Genomic DNA, 22,046 nt, shown 5'->3' on the forward strand with positions numbered 1-22,046 from the left:
CTCATGGCTTTGATTATTGAAGCAATAAAAATTAATTTTCAGCTTTCAAACTTTCTCAATCTATTGTTCCTCCTCCATTTTCTAGGAGGTATTGTCATAAGTCTGATCTTCTTGCCTAGATACTGCTCTCTTTCCTCCACTGCATTCGCCTGGAAAAGGAACTGAGATCTTCTAATAGGCAATGCCTCACTTTCTGTCTGGAAAACTAAGTGGATGGAAAGATAGCTGGATAAAATGGCTACCCGTCCCTTTGGAGAAGACCTCTGCCTCCACTCTTCCTTCCACCTTCTCTCTTCCACTCATTCCCCAGCCTGCTCCATTCTCTTCTTCCCCACCATTTCTCCAGCAAAAAATGAAAATGTTCAGGTCACAGCAAGGATGCCATGTTGGGGTTAGGAGGTATGGTCCCTTAGTCCCTTTTCAGCCCCTCAAAGGCTGGTCACCAGCTGCATTTGGCCATCTCCCTCCACTGCAGGGTTCTCTAAGCTTGCTGGGACCAAATACCCATCATTGCTGGGTCTCCGGACTTGGTAGTAGGCCTGGAGCTGGTTGCGCTGCACCAAGGCTGGCCGGTTGGTATAGTAGATCTCATTGATGGCTTGGGCATGAGGAAGCACTTCCCCAACTGCCTCAGGGCTGCTGTCCGGATACGGGGAGTCCCTCAGATTGGTCATACTGGTGTATAATGAGTCCCTGTTGGGCGAAGGAGCTTGGCCGTCACCCCCCTCTGTCAGGTCAGCTGTGCAGCTTTCTGACTCCTCCAGGTCGCTCTGGTAGAGGATGGACTGTGCCCTCTGAAGCAAGAGTGGCTCCTCTAAGGCCTTATACATAAGTTCAATTTCCATGTTCTCCTCATGTGTCAAGGAAGGGGCATCAGGCACAATGGCGTCATCCTCATTGTTGGTTCCCCCTCCCCCTGCTACTACATTGGGAGGGGGAGGAGGCCCAGGGGGGTTGGAGGTCTCAGTGGAACCCCCACCTCCCTTGACCGCACCACTGCCTCCCCCCCTCAAGTTGTTATGCACCAGCTCAGAGATGATCATTTTTTCAAAGGCCGCAGCATCACTCAGGTTTCGTCGACAATCAGCCATCTTGGTACCCTCGGCGGAGAAGTCACCACTGCGGAGGGAGTAGCTGTTATTGAAGTTGCCATTGAGCGGGAGGGTGTCCATGCCACAAGCGTCTCGGCTGTTGTTCAGGGGGTGCTCTGTAAGGGGCAGCACAGATAGGGGCATTAGTGGCAGAAAATAGGAGGGAGGCCCTGCGCACCTTCTGGGGGCAGTGGAAGCAGTAACTCCAAGATGTACATTTAAAAGGCAAGCTGTTCACTGGAAACATATGAAAGACATCTGAGCAGCATGAACTCATGAATGTTTAGGCACACAAGCGCTATGAATGTGTTTGTGCTGGGAATTGCCTGGGTGGGAATCATGTGGGATGATTCCCAAGGCAATTGGCTTGTGTTCAGAGAAAGGAGGTAACATCAAACTGACTCCACCTCTACCCCCTCCACAAAAAGGCAAAGAGAAGTGAATCTAAAACTGCTGCTGGAAAGACAATTTGCGCTGAAGTGAATTGGCCAGCGCGTTTCAGGGGGGAAAAAGGGGCTTATTTCAGAGTTCTATACAGTCTCCTTTATTTCAACAAGACGCTTTGAAGATTTGATCTAACCATTTTTACAATCCTGTGGAAGAAACGAGGAACCTTTTTAACCAAACCCACTCCTGTTAAAGAGGAGAAGGTGATGGAGAAGAAAACAGCCATATGGGAAATGGCAAATGGGTTTTTACTGATTTGCTCTTGGCTGGAGAGCCTTCAGAGTAGGGTTTTCGGGCACAGATGCAACAGACACCAGCTCCCCAAAGGAAACAGGGCTGATTAAACACATTTAGAAGTGTTCATCTAAGGAAATATTCTCTTCCCTCCACCCCCACCCCCACAAGCAAACCCCAATGTCCAGAATATCAAGTTATATAACTGCACCACTGGGAAAGAATTGTTACGCTATACCCAATGTATAGTATAAGCTTTTGAGATAACATTAAATTATTAAAATAGGGCAGGGGTAGGCAACCTTGGCTCTTTTATGACTCGTGGACTTCAACTCCCAGAATTCCTGAGCTAGCCATGCTGAGGGGAAAGGGAGAGGTTTCCAAGCTGAGCCATGCTGGCTCAGGAATTCTGGGAGTTGAAGTCCACAAGTCATAAAAGAGCCAAAGTTGCCTACCCCTGAGATAGGGAGTTGCTTTCACTAAGTAAAGGAGTCATTCCCTAAATAAGCAAGGCTCAAATATTTCCTGAAGTGTTTTAAGTGATGGCTGCGTGTATGAAACAGCATCTTCCTTTTTCCCTTGTCTCGGCCTCCCTATTTCCACAAGATTTAAAAACAAACATAGAGTCACTTTGATAATTTGACAATTAGACCCCAGCATTCTGAAACAAAGAACAAACGTGTAGAGCTGTTGTCACCGAGAAGGCATATTTCCAAACAAATGGGGAATAATTTTGATTTTCTTTTTCATTGAGTCAGTATCTGCAATTCACTTCTCTTTTGGTTGTGTGCAAATTTTGATTGTGTGCAAATAGCTCAGGATTCAAGGGCCCGGGTTTTAAAAATGCTTGTGTTAGAACAGCTGCATCTGTCAGCAATGCCCACTTACATATGTTAAATGGGCTTGTTAGGCGTAAGTGTGTCCGCGTGTAGAAAAGTGTAACTGCCCATACGTTATAGGTGATGGAGAAGAAAACAGCCATATGGGAAATGCCTAATTTAGCCAAGCACAGCCACATGCATTATGCAGTATGGATGCCACCTCTTTGCCCACAGAGGAAAGATGCTGAAAGGCAACAGAGTAAAGCCGTGAAGCAGATACTTTAGAGGTAGGGAGCCCCAGCCAGACCACTGGGCCCACTGCTTTAATCCAGCATGACTGGGAGAGTGGCTAGGTTGGGTATTTCTGAGCTCTGTGGGTGCTGCTTGCTCCATCTGGTGCCTACAGCTAGTACTGCGAAAACCATATGGCTTCCCCACAGATAAAAGAAATGGAAAAGTAAAGCCCGAAGAGTCCCTCCCAGAGCCAGCACTCCCTGCAGCCAACAGATAGGATGGCACACGCTTGCCCATGCCTGTTGCGCACCCACCCCAGCCTGCCAGTCAAACTAGCAATGAAGGAAACATTACTGCGAAATGGAACTGGAAAGGAGGGACGTACTGGACTCTCGGAAGCTCCCTGGAGGCAGCATCGATTAGGAGAGAAAAAGGGGAAAGGAAAGAAAAGAAAAGGGAGTTACCCAGGTGGCCACAGCATTTAGCCGAATATTAGATATGATCCAAAATCTTCATATCCCACTGGTCTTGAGTTTGGTGGAAGAGCATGCGGTTTGCACGGATAAAGTCTCAAATTCAACCTCTGCAGAGTTGAAAAGGTTGTGCTCCCCCAATGTGTACAATGTATGTCCTGTAGTCCGAATTTGTATAATGTCCCTTCTATTTACTAGGTGCATGGATGCAGAACCTTTTTTTTCCAATCGCAAACTCGGAAATGGAAAAGAAGGATTCTCCTTCTAGATGGTGACTATCTTACCTGGAGAGTTGAAGACAGGGGGTGAGGCAGGGTTGAAGCCCACAGACTCAGCAATGAGTGTGTTGTAGGGACTGCTCCCGCCCCGTGTCTGCAGCACGGGGTTGGTCAACAGGTGGTTCCCCATTGTACCTGCAAAGAGAGTGTATGCACAAGTGTTAGGATTCTGCAGGACACAAAGGTCTGTATCTGGACAAGAAAAGGCTATGGTGGGCGGTGAAGAGTTGTAGACCAGGGGTCCACAACCCCCGGTCTGTGGATTGGCACCGGGCCACAGCATGCCAACAACTGGGCCGCGCAAACAAGTGAAGCCCCATTCGAGGAATGCAGGCAGCACACAAAACCACGCCCCCTCTTTCTCCACAAAACCGGTCCCTGGTGCCCAAAAGGTTGGGGGTCTCTGTTGTAGACGATAGGGAAGCTCTTTGGAGGAATGATCACTACAATATAAGCTAGACTGGAGCTCTATCATTTTCTTGAGAGGACATCCGGAGATAGCTAAGAAAGAGAAGGCTACTTCAGAAGAAATTGATGCAAAGTATTAGGTCAGGAGTTGAAGAAGGGGCTTTGTGACTTCCCGTTTAGGGCAGGAGATCTTTTTACTCAGCAGTATGGATCTTCCTCTTCACTTGTACGGGTGCAGATTCTCATTCTGGTTTAGGATAGGTTCATTGGAAATGATGGATGGTGACCACTCACCTCGGTTAAGTGTCGGAGTGCTGTTGAGATCACCTGCCATGAAGCTAGACTCCGTCTGTTTCCTCACAGTATCATTCCACATTCTCCGGATTCGGCTCTGAAAAGACAACCCCATTCTGGATGTAACAGAGCTTTGTCCGTTTTCCCCATTCATCTTACATTCATGTCCTGGTCTTCTCAAAACCTTTAATTTGGCTAAATCCTCTAGATTTAACTAAATCGTCTGTTCAATGACTGATCTGCACTTATCCTTGCCAGACTTTACCTGTGTCCCAGAGTAATAACGGTTGTTGCTGCGGATAGCTGAGGTCTTGAGGGAGCCTAGTGTGGCACCTGGTTGGCTCCGGAGGCAACAGGATGCATGTCGCAGGCATTTGCTGAACTCCCGGTGCACCTAATGCGAAACAGGGGAAAGAAAAAAAAAAGGAAAGGGAGAAAATGCATTGTTCCATTCATCTTTCAGACATGTCATTCATTGTACTCTGCTTTAAGAGGGGTCCAATTGATAACATATCACACCTGGAACTTCCTTTGCTGCTATTTCTGTCTTTTTCACTTACCACATACATACAAGCATTAACAAGAGAAGCACAGAATACTTACACAATATCCTTTCACTTGTGTGGATAAGAACACTTCCCAGTAACACAAGGGCTCTTCGTGCTGTTCTGTTATTTTAGCAACTATTCCTAGCTTTTCAGAAACAATCTTTACCATCATGCAAAACTAGAGATGGAACATTCGTTTACTTGCTTAAATAAGGAAAAATGTATAAACTAAAAAGGTGTCTCACTTTGTCAGGAATATTTTTTTAAATAAAGAGCACTAATTACAAAAACAACAACAACAACCAGGTAACAAACACTGTCTGAAAAAAGTCAAATATACTTTTTCTCACAAATCACGATGAGTTGTGCATGATTTAATTCATCTAGGTTCAAAACTGGAAATTTTTATTCATATACAAAATCTATGCCAATCGGATATCTTAATCAGCTAATTATTAAGACTAGTATCTATATTCTACTAAAACTCTTTTGTCTGTAACTCTTAACTAAGCAAAACGGTGCAAAACCTTTTCAATCATGGTACCTCAAACAGGCTAACTTAGAGAATGTGTCCAAAACCCAGGACACATGACTCCTGTGGAACTGAAATTTGGCAAATTTTATAAAACATTTTATGACATAAAATTATTATAGAGCATTTTATGACATAATACAAAATGTGATAAAACGTTTCCCGTGATCGAACTTCTGATGTTTGAATGTGCTGTACACTTCAACATGGGCTACTTTCAAGGCATCTACATTTCTGAATAGGTCTCCTGAATTTTAAAGAACTGTTTAAGTACATTAGAAGCTCTTCCATTGTTAAAGACATTGAGGGCTCTGGTAGGGAAATATCTCTGAAATGATGACCCAACTGTCATAGGTTGTCTATAACTGAATGAAATTATTTCATCAGATAGTTCAATGCATAACTAGTCAATGTAGATTCAAAGTATCCTACAGTCAATGCTGGTTTTCTGCAAAGAAGTCCAGGCCTCTGACTAGGAAGCCCTGTAGCCTTTATAAAGCCCCTTGATCAGCATCTTGCAGCATCATCTTCACTGGTTTTCCTCAACCTCCCATTCTAACTTGTGTCACGTTCTTCAATACCAGAACTACCCACCTTTTTCTGCAGTGCACAATGAAAAACAAAGAAGAACATGCCCTGGAAAGCATTGAAGGTAGTGAAGAGGTAGGCCATGACAATAGATTCCTTGTTGATAAAGAGGAGGCCAAAGGCCCAGGTGAGGCCCAGGAGAAAAAGTAGAGTAATGGCTCCAAGCGCCCAAGACCTGTAGAAAGAGAGACTAGTAAATTCAAGATAGGCATTGATTCCCCTCACCTGGAATATTTGTTTATTTAATATAGTATTCATGTTAAATAGGGATGGGAAAGCTTATAACTATTTGTAGACCCACTATATAAAGGGGAGGAGAATCCAGCTGGGGTGGATTCTATATGTTTGATGTTAAATTTATTTGATACTTGGGTCATTTTTTTTCTCTTTTTTTGTACACCAATCTCTTTTCTTTTTTGTTGTTGTTAGTGCTGGATGTATTTTTGTTTTGTTTTGTTTTTTTGTTTTGTATTTTATTTTTGTGGATAAAAATAAATATATTATTAAAAAAGATGAGCATTTGATAACATTGGGGCTTCACTACTCACATCTTCCTCCTACCTTCAGAAAGTGGGTTCTTCAACTTTGTACACAGGGCAAGCTGCCTTGAGAAGATGAAGGTGGTTTTTAAGGGATGGACTCAATGCTTGATGAAATGGAGCTACTGGCTAGATCAGGGGTAGGCAACCTTGGCTCTTTTATGACTCGTGGACTTCAACTCCCAGAATTCCTGAGCCAGCCATGCTGAGGGGAAAGGGAGAGGTTTCCAAGCTGAGCCATGCTAGCTCAGGAATTCTGGGAATTGAAGTCCACGAGTCATAAAAGAGCCAAGGTTGCCTACCCTTGGGCTAGATGGACCAGAATCTGCCTGTGCTGCACATTTTATGAAAAAATACACCAAAATGTTTATTTACACAACAAGCCACAAGGCGAGGGACTGGAAGGACCTTAAGTGAGATTTAAAGGTCATATAGCCTGAAGAGCAGCCTAAGAAGACAGTGATTATAAAATCCAAGGTAAGGTAAAAATTGCAGGAACACATTATTACTTCTACAGGGGCAACTCACATTCCCAGGCCTTAATGGCCCCGAAAGTACTGTCTTCTTCCTTGCTCTCTAAGAAAGAATTTATTAACTGTTCTTTATGGCTTTTCTCCCAAGGGTAAGTTTAGGAGTGAAGGAAGAGAAAGTGTGTTTGACTGAACATTGGGGTTTGTTTTTCTGTATATATAATGAAGGGAAGAGTTCCTCTGTGATGTTTGCTGATGCCAGAGGGTGAACCAGAAAGAAATGGGTGAGAAGACATGAGATGAGAAAATAAAAAAAAATTCTCCTCCAGTTCTCGGATGGGGTTGTGTGTCAGATGTTGCTAGTCAAAAAACTGCTTAGTGGGCTCTGTTTTCTTACTCATCCTTATCAAATCATGCTGACGGTTATAACGCTGCCTCTTTTACTTTTGCCCTCTGCTATTACCCTCTGCTTTTATACATGTATTACAAATGAAATGTGGGGGGGGGGATATCATATCACATTCCCCATTCACAGTTCTCTGCAGTTCTCTATCCTAAATTTAGTTTGGCAGTCATCTTGGCGTTCTTTTTTTCTTCTATCTCTCTCATACCTAGCAATAGTTATTTTAATCTTCTGGTGTTTTAAAGCATCAAAAGTATACCAAATTTAACACACAATTTTTTTTTTTTGTAGTATAACTGTGCTCCAGCCTAGCCCTTTGTAAGGTGGCCTCACACCAGAAAGCCTGAATAATTAGATATTCAGCTTTGTTTCTGAGCACACATTCATACATTTATGCTCTTTTTAAAACTTTATTCTACTGGAACTGATATTATTGAAATTAGTAAGAAGAAAGTTCCAGAAACTCAGAAATGGAAGATACCTTCTTTAGATTGAAGAACATTCAATTTTCATTAAAACAATGGATTTTGCTACTCTTAGATTCCATAAACATGTTTGTTTTCAGTCAAGTTTTTTTTAATACAGGAAGTTGAATATTCCCCGTCATATAGCATCCACTCTATCCATGTATCCTACAAAGAAAGACTTCCTCGGATAGGAATCGTATAAGAAGACATGGCCTCATTCTTTTATATTCAGAATATTATTCATATGATTGTTGTCTTCCCTTATTCTTCCCATTCCCAATAAGTTCTTATTTCCTAATAAGTTCTTTTCAAAAGGGATTTCTCACTAAAATATCCCTGATGTACAGAGTTGTTTCCCATTTCTGGATTTTGCAGCAAAGAAAGTCCAAATCATTTTCTTAGTCTCTACTTTTTATAGCAATGCTAATAACAGGCACAGGATATTGCCACATAGTGGGAGAGTCTAACATGATTGCTTTGGGGGTGGGGAAAGCCTTGGTCACCTGTTATGAGCTACTCTTAGAATCCAAAGTATCTTCAAAGAAGTGGCCCCTAGTTTTAATTATATTTTTATATTATCATTAGCCTCAATCCCAGAATCATACATGGCTTGAATCAACCTTAAATCATTTTGATTCTCAGGTCACACACATACTACTTGTTCTGCCTCCTGGTTCATATGTACCTTCAACAAGAAAGCCTTCTCATGTATACATTTTTTTTAAGCACAACATAAGTGCTCCCCCCCCGTTGTGTGACATATGAAAGATAGAATGTACATGAATTCTCTCTCATTGACTTGATATTTACACCAGCAGTCCACTAATGTTGAATGCATGTTCTTATAATTGGGTGTTTGGAACAATGGAGGATTTCTGTTGTTATACCATTTTCCTCACAGTGTAGTATTCTTTTTTCCTGGGCTGGCTCAGCAATGTGGGATATAGTATTTATATAGTTTCATTTTGGATTAGCTCAGGATTTGATCCGGTCTGCCATGCAGCCATGGAGAGTATCAATTAGTATCATACATGCAGATGTCACTATTCTGCTCAGATAGTAAATAAGTGACTGGAGGGTAGAGAAACACTATATAAATTTCACTGTCATAGACATATCATTATATGGTTACCAGGCTAGCCATCAGTATAAACATCTGCACAGGTTATGGACTAGTCAAAAAGGCTTGCCCCTAGTTTCTAATGCAGGGGTGTCAAACTGCCAGCCAGTGGGCCCGATGCATCATAGTGAAACCGCGCCCAACCCATTGCCACCAATGGCAAAAAAGTCGCGATACGTCGTGACACGTTACGTGACGTTGTGAGTTTGACACCCCTAGTCTAATGGATTTGATTTACTGAATCCACTTGGGGATTTTCCTATTCTGGCTGATCAGTGGAACACAAAAACAGCATGGACAATACATAAGACTGTCCCCATCAGATTTGACAGGAAGCTGAAACATAGGAAACAAAAGGCATGACAGCTTTTTGAGAACAGCTGGAATAAATCTTGGGATCAGTCAGGACATCAAAGGTTCAAGTTGATTAAGAACATTATTCCATGGCAGCAAAGACAGCAACAATTACCTATTTTCCACTGCATCTGCTTTTCTATCTCCTCCCCCAGGATGCTGGGAGTGTGGGATGAGAAGCTGGAAGACTTTATGCCTCACTCTAAATAGTTGATACTATTGTTTGCAAAGGAAGCATCAATAGACGCATTTTGATTTGGACTCCATTGTCAGAGCAGGTATGATGTTGTCCCTTTGGGAACTACTTTATTCTGTTGTTTAATATGCTCAGCTTGTGGATACTGAAGATCTGAACAGACTGTATGGAGAAAGGAGCCCATACCACTCCCACCATATGTCCCTCTGGAATGAGCCAATAAATACCTACGAGACTTATTTCTGGGCAAATATAGGGCACAAATATCCTTCTTTCTTTTACAGACATTCATGTATTCCCTCTGCGAATGCTATGTATTTTTCTTCTTTTTATGTCCTTTATGTATCCACATTTAATGTCTGTTTGTATATTGTTTATTGATGTATTATTATATTTTTGTTTTGTTATTTGTATACTATTTTGGGATGATTACATGAGAAATATATTTAAATGATTGTATACATAAATAGCCATTACAATTAATTCTTTTGCTTTTCTGAATAAAGACAAATATCAGGAATTGTCAATTTGTATGAAATATTTAAAAACCCCAAACAACATATTGACACATTGAGCTGAACTGGAATCCAAAATAGACATAGCTGCAAAATCATACCAACAGTGAATACATGCTTTGCAACTAGACAAATTGGAAAAACGGAAGGAAAAACTCAGCATGAAAGAACTGAACTGTTTTCTGAAAATAATAGTTGTACTCTTTTGATAACAGTATTAGGAAAGAGAAAGTACTATGTCAATTCCATTTATAATCCAAAGTGGAAACCTTCCATCTATTGCTAACTACAGATTCCAGCATCCCTTCCTAGCTAACGTACTAGAGTTTCTGTTTAATTAATACCTGCAGAGCTAAAGTTCCCCACTACTGAATTCCAGGTTTACAGGATTCTTAAATCATGTGCACATCAGGGCCATTCTATATAAACTAGGTTTATTGGATGCCTTCTGTTCAGTTTTCATGCATTGCCTGACTGAAAATGGAGGGAACCCAAACACTGATTTTCATCATGATAGTTAGAGGGCATTCTGGGAGCTGCTAAAGAGGGCATTCAGGGATTGCATTCGGCTTCATTCTTGGAACTCCTAGGGATTATCAGCCTCTCTTGCTCCAGCTACCCTTAAGCATGGTTCTGAGCCACTTGAGTTAGATTGAGGAAGGTTAATGAACTCTGCATTTCTCAGTTTGGTTGATGTTAAAATGGAACTATTTGTCTTAATTTAGCAACAAGCAAAGTATGTTCTGCCCACCAACTACAATTGGCTGGATTATTCTATTATGAAAACGAGTATAAGAAGGTGTGAACTTGTGAGTAACACATGTGTTTTGACAGTTTGTCATTTGTAAACTATGTGCTGCAAAAAAATCTTTCCCAATTTTCTTAATGAGGTATGCTTTTCACTTCATTTGCTGTTGAATAAAACAACTCTATTTATCTGGGAGAATGGGAATTCCTTTTACAGAGGTATGCAAGGTTGTGCTTTTTGAAAAACGAGGGAATGACTTGAAGAAATCTTTGCAGGGTGTTGTTTTGCAAAAACATCAGCTGTCCAAAGACCTTGGCTGGACAAATGCTTCAAGGAATCACCCTGTTTCTGAGCCACCTCCAAAGCTCAGCATGCCGAAAGGACCATTTCAACTCTTCAAACCCCTTTCTCTGGAACTAAGGTTTTCATTCCCAGCTGTGAGTTGGCAATGAGGTATTGCTGGACTAACTGATGAGGGCTTTCTGTCCTATTGTCTTGAGAAAGGTCCTACATTTAAACGTAGAGATGCCTACTTTGTCTGGGCTGGACATGTTTCGTTCCAGTGTCCTACGTTTGTTCAGATGACGACAGAATTAAGCTATTAAGATAAGGAGGCGTTTCAACCCACATCAGAAGATCAAAAGGAATCAAAAGAGAAACTTACTTGATATTATCCAGTCGGCTGGAGTCAGGCTTGAGGACAGATGTGTTGCGGATCATCTTGTGCAGAGTGATCATGAGGAACACAAGGTTGATCTGGAAGATATGTACAGATGGATGAACGAACGAACGAATGAAGGGATGTGTGTGATGGGAATTCTTTGCCTTACAGTTCCCCCGGTTAGAAACCTTTTTCTGTCCCATTCTGAGATTGGCAATGAATTCCCACTGTATTTTTTGGAATCAGATGTGCATGACAGCACATATTCCGAGCTTTGGGAAGAAAAAGGATATCTAATGGATTGGGAAGTGTTGGAATAAGGACTTCAGTACTCTACCCAGGTTTAGTTTGAAGTCTTGGATTATAAGACTGAGAGAAAAATCCAATCTCAACTACGCCAAACAATCCTTCAATGACTCACCCCAATAACAAAAGAAACGGGTCCAATGAAACTCCAGATGAAATAGTTATCAACCCGAAGCCAACAACTGCCAAAAGAGAGCAAGACATGTTTAAAAAGAGACTCAAAGAACAGTGGACATCCTACACCAGTGGTGGCGAACCTATGGCATGGGTGCCAGAGGTGGCACTCGGAGCCCTCTCTGTGGGCACATGTGCCGTTGCCCCAGCCTTGCCTCCCCCATGACCCCCTCCTCACCAGCAGTCCCCCTGGAGGAGAGTCGCCCCTGAGCGTGGCCCACACGGAGCAGCGCAGCCAAGGACATGGCAACCAGGCAGTGTAGATAAGACTCTGCCCTCATGCCCCATTGTGCACAGTTGATGTTGCGGGGCGCGGGCAGAGGGCGTGGCCACCATGGCGCTGCTGGGCTGCCTGGGCGATCTGCAGCGGGCCCTGGAGGTGGTGAGTGGCCCTGCAGGCAGGCGGGGTGGGGGCGAGGCAGGGGATGGAGCGGGGGCAGGGCCAGTTTTTGGGCACTCGGTCTCTAAAAGGTTCGCCATCACTGTCCCACACCTTCACTACTGGATACAGTAATTTGACTGGCATGCAATGATAATTTCACCAAAACGTGCTTGGAAACCTAGATTAATTCCTTGTTCATCCAACTGCTTTGATCTTCAAGCATACCTTTCCTTTTGCTATCCCTTGTCTTATCTCTAAATTTTTACTTCTTCTTTCAATTAAAATCTAGTATTTCTACCACATCTCAAAGGATAATGTATTTATCCTTTTTCTTAAATTTACACATTGGATCTGTGATTAAAACAGAACATCATTCTTGTTCATCCTCCACCAGCTGTGGCCCATCTACTTACGCCTTTTCAGTGCCATAGCTGCGGTAGTCAATGGCGGCAGCAATTCCCACTACCAGGGCAGGAAAACAATAGCCACCTAGGTAGTAGTATTTCCTGCGGGAATACTCGCTTTCAAACACTTCAACCAGCATGAGGTAAAGGTGAATGGCCTCCAGGCACATCCAGGAGAATGCTGCCAGGAAAAAGTAGTGAAGCAGCCCAGCAAAGATGGGGCAGGCAATCTGGGGTTGAAGGGAAAAGAATACTAGTTAGCATGGATTTCTGTGTATCTTTGGGAGGGGAGGGGGAATATAATGATTTATTTAAAATCTCTACATCGTGCTTCCAGTTACGCAACATGCAATTTATATGTTGTTGATATTAGAAAAAGAGAAGGATGTCTTCATCTCTACAAATCACTCTGTGCACCAATGGCTGCTCTTTAAAGACTGTCCAAATTCCAAACTGCAGCTTCCACCAGCATAGCCAGCCTGGGTAATGGTGAACAGTAATGGAATCTCTTTGTAACAATATACGCAAGGCCACAAACTGTTTCCATTTGTTGTGTACATTGTCTCCCTGCAACAATATTCTTTCATTAAGTCACCCTACTTCCACTCATCATGTGCCCTAGGACAGGGGTCCCCAATCCCCGGTCCGTGGACTGGCACCGGTCCACAGCATGCCAGAAACCAGTCCGTGCAAACAAGCGAAGCCCCATCTACAGGGTGCAGGCAGCACACAAAACCATGCCCCCTCCAGTCCGTGAAAAAAACCTCTCTCCATGGAATGGTGCCCAAAAGGTTGGGGACCTCTGCCCTAGGACTTCTTTAGGGGCAACTGAATCATCTCCAGTTTTTGGTTGCTTGCATCGCAGTGCTGAATTGTATTTAGTGTTTGCTTCCCCAGTCTTAAATATTTCTCCTATCACTTATAACACAGAGATTCTTCTCTGAATGTTGATAAGCTGAGATTATACTATTACAAATGCTCTTGAATTCCTAGAAGGATCTATTAATCTCTTCCTCCCTGTTCCCTCTCTTTGCCAACTAATGAGAGTAAGCTGCTCAAGTTTATCTTTTTTTAAAAAATCTTTTTCAGGTGGACACATAGCCTAAAAAGACAGGCAGATGTTTCCCCTACCCCCAAACCCTCATAAATGGGTTCTATTCCTGCTATGGTTATCATCACCACCACTACACAATCATAATCAATGCCATAATCTTAACACTATGCTGTTGCACCGAGAAGGGGCAGCAGGTAACTTTCCTCCATAAAGAGAAGGGAAGGTGCTAAAGGGAAGATGCTTCACAGAGAAAATAGAACTCTACTTGCAAGCTAAGTAACTCTTATTTTCATATATATATATTATTGAAGCTTTTAAACAAGAAGATAAAAACTAATATAAACTAGTACAAAGTAAGGAAGGAAAAAGCAAAAGCAAAGAAAAAGCAAAAAAAGTGCAAAAAAGAAAAAATGATGAAGAAAACTAGAAGAAAAAAATAAGATATAAAGTGGCTTCTTCACAGCAGTTATAAATATAAATATATTTTAACATCTCTCTCCAAAGTTATATTGTATTATTCTTTCTGTAATCTATCCTACGATAACCTCTCACTTTCATGACTTCTACAAATAAATATTTGAAACCATGTTATCTGAAAATCTTTTTGCAGTCTAATATTTCTTTAGCAATACACAGAGATCAGTGAGATTTTCAGTGGAATAACAGTCCGAGGGACGTATGCAGGCACACACACACACATACACTATTTTCTGAATCGAAAAGGCTTATCAATGTCACCCTGAATTTGGCAAACCAAATGAAACCTAGTGAGAGCCCCATCCTAGCATATTCTACCTCATGCCCCCAATGTGCCTCGCAGATCCCACTATGCAGAGGAACAATCCATGGTGGCTTTGTATATAATAGGAAAGGAAAACCATCACATACCTCATATTGTGTCTTGTCAATTCCAATAAGAAAAAGGAGCTCAGTCATGAAGAGATTGATGCAGAGGTTCTTGTGGATGGTGTTGCGGTCAGTTTGCAACCCACGGAGGAAACAAAAGGTGGATATGCAAATGGCCAAGCAGACCAGAGAAATCACAATGCCCACCCATGTGATGACAGACAGCAAAAGTTCATTGATGCGGCCCTGATACTGAAAAGAAAAAAAAGGAAGAAGCCTGGTGAGTGTGGTGCCCGTCCCCTTAGCCGCATGCTAAATTTTATACTGAACTAAGTAATTAGAACAATGGTGTCCACTATTGGGTAGCCGTGATGTGCTTTAGTCATTTTCCAAATACTGTGGAGCCATTTCACTTTTATTGACATCATAGACCGACCATCTTCTTAACATTTGAAGAGTAACAGCTCCCCTGATTTTACATATGACCCATACAACAAGATAAAGATTCAGCATGCATTAAGAGTTAAAAGGATGGCCCCAATGACCGGAAACCATTTCCCTCCACCTAACAAGCTGTCATATTTTCTCCCGCCCTTCTTTAGGTGAGTGGTATGCTTACAATTTCGCGGTGTGCCATGAGGACAGCAAAATTGGTGAGATGACTGCAAGCACAGGTGGTGTGGGTCTTGTTGGTCTCCATCAACCGGCAGCCCTGTGTGGACCAGTATCCCATCATGGAACGCTCCGAATAGTTCCAGAAAGAGCAATTGGCATTGAAGTGATTCTTGTCCTATGTGGAAACAGAAATGGGTCTGAGTGTCATCAATAGCATAAAGATGGAGGGGGGGGAAGGGCACTTCCTGAATACAGATAGTTCATTATACTGGAAAAAAAATGTATGACTTGGTTAAAAGTGAATTTATACATGCTCAAAACATTAGCAGTGAAGCCTTTACAAAGTGTAACTTTGCCACTGTTGTAGTTTAGTGTAGATTACAAGGCACAAGTACCAGGGTATGGGATTTATTGAAATGTGCAAAGACAAGGAAACAGATAGAACGATCCCAGGAATCATGCTTATCTCACCTCCAGGTGGGAAAGAGTAAAGATGACAGGGTCCATAAGGAAGACACGACTAGATTCCTTGTTGATGGAGGCAGCGATAACTTGTGAATTGACAACAAGTGAGGGGCTAAGTGGACCAACTTCACTTCCAAGCTTGATTGTGGCATTCTCAGTAGAAAGGAAAAATCCCAAATTATTGTAGAGGATGAAAACAACTTTGACCACCCCTACGAAACAAAGGGAAAGGAGATCAGTCCTATAGCCTGGGGTGTAATAGACAGGATCAATTATTGCTAGAAAGGGAGGAAAAGAGGTAATTGCATGATGATGGTCTCCAAGGATGATGTTTATCAAGGTCCTCCCCAAATCTGGAATTCCTTCTCTTGCTCACCATTACGACTGTTTTGCTTGATTGTGTTGGCTGATAGCTGGATTGAGTTTCTGGTGGTATATTCATGTGGGAACACAATATCAGGCACTTGCCCCTCTGTATTTAACACAGAGACCTCCAACACTACAATGGGAGAGAAGAATGGAATAGGTTAACACAAAAATGCAGATCAAATAATAAGAACCTGTAGTAATTATCCTTCTTTGAAAATTTGGTATCTAAAAATGTGCATGTTTCTGTATAGATACCGAATGTAATCTTCATGTTTCTCCACATTTAGACTACCAAAGTAGAAATAATAACAATAACAATAACAATAACAATAACAATAACAATAATAATAATAATAATAATAATAATAATAATAATGTTGTTGGAAGGGACCTTGGAGGTCATCGAGTCCAACCTCCTGCTCAGGCAGGAACCCTACACCATTTCAGACAAATGGCTGTCCAGTCTCTCCCAGTCTCTGTCCAGTTTCAATCTCCCTTTTGTCTTGCTAAGTTTATACTATGATCTTCAAAAATACTTGGTAAATATTAAAATTATTATATCTATTTTGCTTCCCTTAATACTATATTTTGTTATAATCAGTTTTGCCACAATCATATTGCAACAGTTAAATTATGGGCTAAATACAAGAATCATGTCTAGGCAACTGTACCATTTCCGCTTATCCTGATCCTTTTTCCACTCCATTGTGGATGGTTGTTTTCATTTTGTATCTAAAAAGAGCTGGAGCCATTTTACAATTTTATTGCTTGCTCTATTGCTCTGAGGTCACTTAATCCAAGCAGCAGTGACACACCAGAGGAACCTGGCAGGAGACTAGGGTTCTATATTTATTATTCAAGAGCTATGAGTTCAGTCTGGCACCAGACACAAAAGGTAAGCTTCTCCAGGTTGCCTAGGCAAGTTATTAATTTATAGCTATGCAGAACACTATTGTGAGAATTTTTTGCACACAAGGAAAATGGTTTGCAAAACTGACTGGATTTTCTGATTTTTTTGGGGGGGGGGGGTCTAGCTAGCATCACATAATATGTCATTTCTGTGTAATGAAATGGCTTGGACTACATTGCTAAAAAGTTGGCAATAGCTTAAGAATGGATTTGACCTCAAGAACAGATAACCACTGCCTGAGATACAAGAGGGTACCTACATTTTCAACCGGGCAGGATATGGCCAAGAGATTGGATGGGAAATTTCTAAATTGTACCTCTCCTAACCCTACTCTTCTTTCTATTCTCCGGTTTAATACCCTATTCCAGTGGTGGCGAACCTATGGCACGGGTGCCAGAGGCGGCACTCAGAGCCCTCTCTGTGAGCACGCGTGCCGTCGCCCCAGTCCTAGGCCTTCAGCTGGGTTTTATAAAACCTTTTCGCTTTAGACCTCCACCGCCGTGTGCAAAAAAAAAAGGTTCAATCAATCAATTTCAACTTCTCGCGGAAAAAAAAAGATCTTGCAAAGTTGGAATTGATTGATTGAACTTTTTAGTCCCACCCAGTCTGCTGTTACTACCACAGCGATGCCCACCTAATGGGCCACGCCCACCCAATGGGCCACACCCAGCCAATAGGCCACACCCACCGGCACTCGATGATGCATAAGTGGGTTTTGGGTTGCAGTTTGGGCACTCGGACTCTAAAAGGTTTGCCATCACTGCCCTATTCTTTTCTACTTGTTTTAACACCATCGGCTGCATTTGCCTAGGAAAAAAACATTTTAATGTGGCATCTAATACGTAACCATGTTTGGTATGATTCTGACCATGGCAGCACCATCTTGTTCAAGAGATGAATCCAAGCACCCTTTAAAGTAGCAGCCTGGGAAGTTGTGAGTCTATTTCTACATCACTGTAGAACGTGACAGACACGTAAAGAGAACTCATCATACATTATGCGTTATGGCTGTTAGTTCTACAGAACAAAGCAACGTGAAAAGCATTTTATAAATTTCTGTGTTATAATAATCTTATATTATTATTTTATCATTGCAATAACTTTGTAAAGCAGGCCAACTGATGATGCTTTGACTGAATGATGAAAAGATATCCTAAAGCTCACTTGATTAAGTGAGATAATGGTAACATGCTATCATCCTATCCAGGGCTATGCCAAACAGACCCAGTCTTGTGCCTGACCAGTGAAAACCTTTCTCTTGTTTTTACCCCGCAGATCTATTTGTATCAGGCTCCTGAAGTAAGGAAGTGGGGAATGCTACAGATATTATTCCCTTATATATATAAAATGAAGAATAAATGAAATTAATGCTGCTTCCACGTAAGAAACCTGTTTCTCCAATGTGTTATGCAATGGAAATACAGATTACATTTCTATGGGTGCGACGGAGAAATAAGGACACTGCCAGAAGGTATAACTCAAGAGCCTTTAAAAAGTAAATAGCATCTTCTTCTTTTTTGACAGTCCGCATTTGATAAAGGCTCCCTCCTCCCTAGGTTTACAAAGCACAGGCACTGTGTACAATAATGTTCAGTACACACATTTTGAAGAAAGAATGGTTGGCTGCTTTAGAATTGCTCCAGAGAGGCATATGTCTGCTGCACCCACACACTCTGTGAAGTTCCCTTCTTACCAATTGACTTCTTCAAGATAAAGCAGACAGACTGATGCTTACCAACATTATTCTTAGCGGTGACAAAACGGGCTGGTTCTTTGACGTTGTCAGCCAGAAGGAAAGCTCCCTCTTCCAGGATATCAAGCAGCATGGTGGCAGTGTGCACTTGCTCTGTGGCATTCATGTCCTTCCACGATTCCAGTGCCTCTGGACGCAGGAGGTTGTCCACCGTCTCCACCACAGCCTAGAACAGTGATGGCGAACCTTTTAGAGACCCAGTGCCCAAATTGCAACCCAAAACCCACTTATTTATCACCGGGTGCCGAGTGGGCGTGGCCGCGGTGGTTATGGCAGACTGGGTGGGTGGGGCCAGGGTGGCGGGGGCCAGTCCCTCGCCATCTCCGGAACAAGGCACATGTGCCCACAGAGAGGGCTCTGAGTGACGTGTCTGGCACGCGTGCCATAGGTTCGCCACCACTGGCCTAGAATGACATTGAGTTTTGAGGAAATGGATCCACTTCTCATAGTCCGTTCCCTTCCAACAGTTCTTCTGCTCTCGCACTTTCCTTTTCTCCTCTTTGCCATTGAGCAAAGATGGCTACAGATCCATTCTTCATGCTACCATTTATATTTGACAGACAAAAGATACGTATATTATTAATCTTTATCCATGACNTCCATGACACCCTGGGTGTTATGCATTTTTTTAACCCTCAAAACCTGGAGGTTCTGAGATTGTCATTTTGCTATTGCTAGTTAGGTGCATCTCCTGAGTAGAATGGGCCAATTCAAAGATGCTACCATTTATGGACATACTGTAGTAACTGTGTATTCTCTCCCCCCCCCCCATTTTCTTACCTAACCTGCTTATTTATCAAAATTCTTGTATGGATGGAAGCAGCTTTTCAATTTCTGAAATGCTAATTCTGTACTCAAGGCACAGTATTTTCCAAAAAATCCACAGCTAGAAAACAATTCTTCACCTCAGGAACTACAGGCATTGCTCATCATTACTTTTATTATTATAAAGTGGGCAAGTACTTTCCACCAGCAACTATAAGATACAATTATTTTGTTTGCAGGGTGAGAAGTAGCATAGCTCCCATGTTTAAATATTTATTTAATTTATCACAGTTTTTGAAAAGTCATTTCTCTTTTATTTTTAAATGACTTTTCCCTCTCAGGATGTATCCTCCAGATTTCTTGGAAGTTCAGCCACCATAGCTAACATCTTTTATTTATTTAGTCTAGGGATTGAAGTTCAACACAATGGGATGATGCCAAGTTGAGAAGTTTGACTTAGAATTTATTTTGTGTCACTCAGTTCAAGAGCATGCATTTATGACCCTATTCCAAATAAATGATCCGCAATCTTTTATTTTTTTTTTAAAGCCCCATCAAACTTTATATTATATTAAATCAGCCACACTGATTTACTAGTACTAGTAGCAGTAGTATGTATTGTTTCCAATGTTAAGGTTTTTACATATGGCTATCTCATGTGGGATGTTTTGTGGATATCTATATCAGTTATATAGCCAGAACAATTTAAATGAGGACCATTGTTATACAAAGTACTTTTCCTGTGTAATTCATGTAATTAAGTGAAATTCATCTAAGATTGGACAAGACCAAAGAACAAAAATATTTTTGGTAGCAAAGCATGTCCTTCCTTCCCCAAAAGATTCTCTTGTCAGTTTCCTTATAATTTCCACAGGTTGCTAAACATTTTCATATATACTACTAGAAAAGTTATACAATATGAGTATATCAGGTGTGGGATATAAATATTTTATATTTTAATAAATATCAACAAACAACTTTTTAATGCTGCTCTAAATTTAGGGTACTTCTAAATGAAACACTTTCTTTGATGTAGAAACATGCAGGTCTCAGAGAAATGTCAGCATTTCCCTGAGAACCGCAGATGTTTGACAGGTTACTTCTTGCCCATAGCTATTCCTACCTGAATTTAAAACACTGATGTCCTCACCTTGATATAGTCTTTGCAGGTCCTTTCTCTCTTATGCATCTGTAGAGTACAGCATACAAGCCCAGTGTCAATGATGGTCCATATACCAAAACAAGGAGAAAATAATTAGAATTCCCCAGAGGCCTCACTCTACCCCAATACATTTTATCTATGGGTTTCCTTGAAATGGGTTGTTCCGGTCATAGAGTCACCAGATACCAGGCAGCAGGTAATAAAAAAAGAAATATCCTAAATGACAACGTGAACCCAATTTTAAATTTTAATTTACTGGTTGTTATTCAAAGAGACAAGTTGAATTTGACAATTTTTTAATTGTATCCATTTTTTTTACCCTTTTTATTTCCTCACATTGTACCTTTGATCAAATTCTTAAGTTTTTTTTATTTATGCTTTCCGGTCTGAATTCAAAATTATCACCAGAATTGTCAAATTGTAATACTAGACACTTACATAGGATTAGGTCATATTAGCTCAATAACACATTAGCTATTCTTCGAAGGCATTCACACGATTGATCATTATTTCAACATTCTGCACTGTTATCAGCAGAGCTAACACACAATCCTATAGGAAAACCAATAAAACATGACCAGAGACTCTATATAGCAGCAACATCTGGTAGACTGTACCACAGAATTAGCCATTTAAAGATATTTCTTCATAACTACTCTCATATTAAAGCTAATAATCAAGAGGCATGGAAAACTAAATTGCTAAGTGTTTATTGTAAGTCAAAAAGAAAAAAAAAGGCATGCAGACGTGTAACATGTATTTGTCCAACCACTGGATGTTTAGGCTGCTAAAAGGTTTATGTCAAATTGCTATTCTGTTTCAGCGGTCCAGAAAAGTGAAATATAAGGTCAGGACATACAACCTGCTGAGAACCACCTCCCAGTTAACATATCACCATGCACCTTGTTGTAGTTTTTGCCAGCTGACTCCCTCTCTATTGGACGCAGTGCCTGCAGTTGAGCATCCAAGATATCTAAGAGCTGCTCCATTAATTTGACAGAGGAACTAACATCTCCAGCGTAGATGGCGCCACGCGTATGTCGGGCAAGCTCGGTAGCAATGTTGGCTGCATTCTCTCCACTCTTGATCTGTCAAGAGGAAAGAAATACAGACTAGCCTCAATCCAGCAAGAGAGTTATGCAGGCATGAAGAAGCCTGATACCCATTGTGAAGATGAACCGTCTGATTAACAACCAGAGGGCAGGGAGAACTTCGGGGAAGAAAACGATACCTTCTGGGCCACCTGGTTGACCCAAGGACTTGTGCAGTTGCTGAGATCAGGCCCACGTGGGTTCCAAATACCAAGGGTAGCAACGCATTGGAAAGAAGCAATACCTGTGGGTGGGACAGCAAGAAAGACTTGTTAATCAGTTTCAGCTGTTGCGGTTTCAGCCTATCATTCCTATCTGTTCCCACTACA

The 22,046-nt window shown here is 41.6% G+C and overlaps 1 protein-coding gene across 1 annotated transcript in view; it reads right to left on the reverse strand.

Moving 5' to 3' along the window:
* Positions 1 to 357: 357 nt before the first annotated feature.
* ADGRL1 (adhesion G protein-coupled receptor L1) overlaps positions 358 to 22,046 on the reverse strand; it is a 65,471-nt gene continuing 43,782 nt past the window's right edge. Inside the window, exons 7-23 of the mRNA XM_029284697.1 lie at positions 21,858 to 21,961; positions 21,529 to 21,714; positions 20,615 to 20,653; positions 18,682 to 18,865; positions 16,044 to 16,166; positions 15,674 to 15,879; positions 15,207 to 15,377; positions 14,630 to 14,839; positions 12,697 to 12,917; positions 11,843 to 11,909; positions 11,425 to 11,516; positions 5,955 to 6,123; positions 4,546 to 4,674; positions 4,281 to 4,377; positions 3,585 to 3,713; positions 3,213 to 3,230; positions 358 to 1,207 (exon numbers count right to left, since the gene is read on the reverse strand). Of these exons, the coding sequence (XP_029140530.1) occupies positions 429 to 1,207; positions 3,213 to 3,230; positions 3,585 to 3,713; positions 4,281 to 4,377; positions 4,546 to 4,674; positions 5,955 to 6,123; positions 11,425 to 11,516; positions 11,843 to 11,909; positions 12,697 to 12,917; positions 14,630 to 14,839; positions 15,207 to 15,377; positions 15,674 to 15,879; positions 16,044 to 16,166; positions 18,682 to 18,865; positions 20,615 to 20,653; positions 21,529 to 21,714; positions 21,858 to 21,961 (2,924 nt within the window). The 3' untranslated portion in view covers positions 358 to 428. The remainder of the gene's footprint in view (positions 1,208 to 3,212; positions 3,231 to 3,584; positions 3,714 to 4,280; positions 4,378 to 4,545; positions 4,675 to 5,954; positions 6,124 to 11,424; positions 11,517 to 11,842; positions 11,910 to 12,696; positions 12,918 to 14,629; positions 14,840 to 15,206; positions 15,378 to 15,673; positions 15,880 to 16,043; positions 16,167 to 18,681; positions 18,866 to 20,614; positions 20,654 to 21,528; positions 21,715 to 21,857; positions 21,962 to 22,046) is intronic.

This window comes from Protobothrops mucrosquamatus, unplaced genomic scaffold, assembly GCF_001527695.2.
Source record: "Protobothrops mucrosquamatus isolate PMUCROS unplaced genomic scaffold, P.Mucros_1.0 scaffold852, whole genome shotgun sequence".
Taxonomy (NCBI): Eukaryota; Metazoa; Chordata; class Lepidosauria; order Squamata; family Viperidae; genus Protobothrops; species Protobothrops mucrosquamatus.